This window comes from Lonchura striata, chromosome 36 (assembly GCF_050655825.1).
Source record: "Lonchura striata isolate lonStrDom1 chromosome 36, ASM5065582v1, whole genome shotgun sequence".
NCBI classification, from domain to species: Eukaryota; Metazoa; Chordata; class Aves; order Passeriformes; family Estrildidae; genus Lonchura; species Lonchura striata.
This window is the reverse complement of record NC_140738.1, coordinates 12,276,656-12,281,277: the sequence shown is the minus strand read 5'-3', so window position 1 is coordinate 12,281,277 and position 4,622 is coordinate 12,276,656. Positions and strand designations below refer to the sequence as shown.

Below are 4,622 nucleotides of genomic sequence, written 5' to 3'. Positions count from 1 at the left end.
TGGGGAGTGGGGCCAGAGAGGAAAGGTCAAACAAGGATGGGCTGTGTGCAGGGGTGGGAACAGGGGTGGGCAAGAGGAAGAAATTTATATCAGAAAGAGTAAAGAAAGCAAAGGTGAAGCCAAGGAAATGCTCAGGGCAGTTTGGGGGTGGCTGCCAGGCAGCTCTGGCTCTGAGCAGCAGCGTCTGCAGTGGGACAGGAAACTCCCAGCTGATGGGAACAAACTTTCTGGCTGACTGCAGAGGCCAGGACAAAGCTGAGTGGTTTCCCTGGTGTCCCCAGCCCTTTCTGGCCCCAGGGGCTGATGGCATTTGTGCTGCCTCAGGTTCATGTCCCCACACCAACAGCCTGGGGCTGCTCACGGGGGTTTTCTGTGCTGAGCATTGGCCTGGCCGTGTTCTTGAGAGAGCCTGGGCAAGGAGCCTGGAGCCCCCAGGCCCTGGCCTGAGGCGTCAGCGCTGCCCCAGCAGTGCCCATGGCCTGTCCCTGCTGCAGCCCCGGCACTGCCACCCCCAGGACTGTGCCCGGCCCCGAGAGCACTCAGGCCCTGCATCAACACCAGGGCCACCAGGGCAGCGGGGCAGGGCCACGGGAGCAGCACTGGCAGCACCAAGTGCTGCTGCTCCTGGGCACAGCTGCTGTGCCAGCCCTGATCTGCCCCAGCTCTGCACACAGACATTGCTGCTGCAGCTCCAGAGAAGGCAACCAAAGGGCATCTCTGCAGAACACTCTGCTGGGAGATCCTTTAGATACTTTAAAGCCACCAAGAGTACAGCCCATCATTGACACAGTCTGTGGCCACAGGGAACATGGAGAGAAACAAAATGAGAAATGGCACAGAAAAATTCATTTATTGTGGATAATATGAAAAAAAGTAAAACAAAGAATAAGAACCTGCAAAATGAAACCAAAAAGAAATATTAAAGACAACTTTTATTACAAATATTTCCAGAATTTGGCCTGGAGTTTAATGTTCCTGAAAGCATCCAGTCATCAGTTTCCACACTGCAGCCTTGAGCTCCTGGTTCCTCAGGCTGTAGATGAGGGGGTTCAGGGCTGGAGGCACCACGGAGTACAGGACTGACAGGGCCAGATCCAGGGATCGGGAGGAGATGGAGGGGGGCTTCAGATGAGCAAATATGGACGTGCTGACAAACAGGGAGACCACGGCCAGGTGAGGGAGGCAGGTGGAAAAGGCTTTGTGCCGTCCCTGCTCAGAAGGGATCCTCAGCACGGCCCTGAAGATCTGCACATAGGAGAAAACAATGAACACAAAACAACCAAGTCCTACACAGGCACTTAGAGCAAGAAGCGAAAGGGCCCTGACTTTGGAATGTATACATGAAAGCTTGAGGATCTGTGGGATTTCACAGAAGAACTGGCTCAGGGCATTGCCATGGCACAGGGGCAGGGAAAATGTATTGGCTGTGTGCAGCAGAGCATTGAGAAAGGCACTGGCCCAGGCAGCTGCTGCCATGTGGGCACAAGCTCTGCTGCCCAGGAGGGTCCCGTAGTGCAGGGGTTTGCAGATGGACATGTAGCGGTCGTAGCACATGATGGTCAGGAGGTAGAACTCTGCTGAGATGAAGAACATGAAGAAAAAGAGCTGTGAAGCACATCCTGTGTAGGAGATGTTCCTGGTGCCCCAGAGGGAATTGTGCATGGCTTTGGGGACAGTGGTGTAGATGGAGCCCAGGTCGCTGAGGGCCAGGTTGAGCAGGAAGAAGAACATGGGCGTGTGCAGGTGGTGGCCGCAGGCTACGACGCTGATGATGAGGCCGTTGCCCAGGAGGGCAGCCAGGGAGATGCCCAGGAAGAGGCAGAAGTGCAGGAGCTGCAGCTGCCGCGTGTCTGCCAGTGCCAGCAGGAGGAAGTGGCTGATGGAGCTGCTGTTGGACATTTGCTGTGGCTGCACATGGGCACCTGTTCATGGAGAAAGGGACAGTGAAGAATTAGAGGCGATGCCTGTAACCAAAATCAAAGCCATTTCCCATACCCCCTCCCCTGGAACACACATAGACAGTATTTTGTGTTCTACAGTTCTGGGGTTTTCTTCATGAACACCCTTATATCAGCCCTGGTGTTCCTGGAAATCAGAAATCCTCAGCATTTCTGGTGCACTCAGGGAGAAATTAATAAGTTCTGTGCAGCAAAGTGATGAGAGGAGAGTGAGGGGATATGCTCTGACATTCTGACCTCTTTAGAATTACTCTGGGCTTTAACCTTTCTCTGGGTTAGGATGATCAGCTTCCCACATTTTCCCTTGTGGGAACCCCAGCCTTGTTTTGGGGCCACATGTGGTGGTGAAATTCCTCCTCCAACCCGTGCTTCCAAAGAAAAACTCCACAGGCTTAGCTGTTCGGTCTCAAGGCAGTTTATTGCTAGTTATCTAACAGATTATGTTCTTGGACTGCAGCTATTTGATCAGTGGCCTGGGTAGAGGCACACACACACATCTCTATCTGCTGTCTTCTTCGTCTCTCCCTCCGCCCAGGGTTGCTGCTATCTTTTATAAGATATATTACGTATAACATGTTTACAATTATTCCCCAATACCTACTACCTACGTTGCCAAGTGTTTTCCTACTCTAAACCAATCTGTGAGTGCCAACATCACCAAGAATATGGAGTTAAGGAAGAAGAAGGAAGAAGGATGGGTTCAGCCCACTTTCCTCCATCTTAGAACTTCTGACCCCCATGTACAAAGTAAAAACCCCCCTGTACATGCACTAAAACCCCCCTGTACATGCACTAAAACCCCCCTGTACAATACTAAAAAAATTTCCCCTCTACTTCGTAACTACTTATACTATACTATCTAACCTTTTGTGATTGCTTGTTCCACCTCCAAAGTTGGTAATTCATTCCATGGCTCAAACTCAAAATCACAGTTGTTTTTCAGCTGTCTGCCAGGGTCTAGAATGCTTCTGACCAAGGCCTGGAACCTCTAAAAATGTCTAAGAGACATTTTGAGTTCCCACATTCCCTAAAAAACCCCCAGGTACAGCTGAGAGCAGATGGATCCACCACAGCCCAGCTCCACATTTGTAGCCAAGGACTCACATTGCTCATTTCACCAACCCAGAAGCATTTTCAGTCTTAGAACACCTCTGCCTTTCCCCATGAATCTTATAACTCAGAGATGCTCTACGACATGTTTGCACCCTGGATTGAAGCTCCCAGCTTGGACTGAAATCCCAGGCACATTTCCAAGTGTCCTTCTGATGGCACTGGATGAAGGGAGGTGCAGCTCCTTCCCTGGCTGCACTGCCAGCATTGCCCAGAGCCGGGCACTGGGGACAGCTGTGTCACCCTGAGCCAGCTGTGCCCCTGCCAGAGCCCCCAGTGCTGGGCAGCTGCTCCCAGCCCTGTGCTCTGCAGAGGGAACTGGGCCCGGGGCTGCAGAGCTGCCCCACGGCTCTGCTGCAGCTCTGCCTGCACAGGAGGGGCTACACGCCTTGGAGCCCCGGCCCTGAGGGCAGAGGCTTGGCTGGGGCACAGGAGGGAGGGGGCTTGTTCAGAGGGAGGGGCTGCACTGGAGGGGCTCCTCTGGACATCTCTAAACTCTCCCTGCCTCAGCATTTCTGGGTTTTCTTTTCTCTCCTTCCCTGATCTTCTCTCTGCTTCCTGGAGATTTTCCTCCTGCAGGTGTTTCCCTGTGCCTGATCTCTCCCTGCCAGCACTCCCAAACCCCAAATCTCTGTGCCCTCTCCTTGGCCTGACAGAACCCTGCCTGTTTGCAGGGCACTGGCTGGGGGCAGGTTCTGTTTGCAGCTTGGAGAAAGGACAGCTCAGACTGAGCCTGATGGATCCAGCAAAGTTGTTGCTGCTGCTGTCCACGGGCAGAGAGGCTGAAAGTACATTAGGGATCTCCTGTGAACCTACTGATCACTAAAAGCAAAAATTTGGATGCCTCAGGCACTTGCCAAATTTAATTGTTAATAATTCATAATAAATCTTTAATATTTATCCCCCTAACCCAGACATTCTCCAATATTAGGAAACTGAATACGAAGTAATCGGAAATTTCCTCAGTTTTATCAAAATCCCTTTCTTGGAAATATTATATGTCAGATCAGAAGCCCTCAGCATGTCAGAGCGTCATGATCATTTCACCTGCCCTGCCCCAGAAATACTCAGAGTTGTACTCACAGGGTCTGTGGGCATTGGCATGTTCCAGCTTTAGGAGATCTCTCCAGGAGCTGCAGCTGCATTGTCCTGCAGCCAGAGGTTCCTGTGCCAAGGGCTGGCAGTGATTCTGCCCCAGGCACTTCTCAGCCCCTTCCCAGCCCTGACTGATTGAAGCTCTCTGTGCCTCTGTGCTGTGCCCGGGCTGGCTGCAGACAGTGCCCCAGCCCTGCTGGGCTGGCAGAAGAGCTGCTCAGCAAGAGAAATGTGCTTTTGAAGCTCTGCTTGGTTACCAGGATCACCCTCTGTGCCAGGAGCCCGGCCCAGCTCAGCAGCACAGACACAGCACAAGGACTTTAATGACCCTCTGGGGCTTTGTGCTCAGGCCCTGAACATCAGGCCCTGAGAAGGGAGCTGCAGAAACCTCTCCAGAACTCCAAGTCACAATCCAACTCCAAAGTTTCTTGGACTTTTAATGGGTCCCTCTGAGGGACA

The 4,622-nt window shown here is 52.4% G+C and overlaps 1 protein-coding gene across 1 annotated transcript; it reads right to left on the bottom strand.

Annotated features, from left to right (window-relative positions):
* Positions 1-621: 621 nt before the first annotated feature.
* On the bottom strand, positions 622-3,225 carry LOC144248560 (olfactory receptor 14J1-like). The gene has a single exon (XM_077790660.2). The coding sequence runs from the start codon at positions 1,897-1,899 to the stop codon at positions 967-969; it is 933 nt and encodes a 310-aa protein (XP_077646786.1). The 5' UTR covers positions 1,900-3,225; the 3' UTR covers positions 622-966.
* Between the last annotated feature and the right edge of the window lie 1,397 nt (positions 3,226-4,622).

Coding starts and splice junctions, on each gene's coding strand:
- LOC144248560 (XM_077790660.2), bottom strand. CDS start 1,899: ATGTCCAACAGCAGCTCCATCAGCCACTTCCTCCTGCTGGCACTGGCA.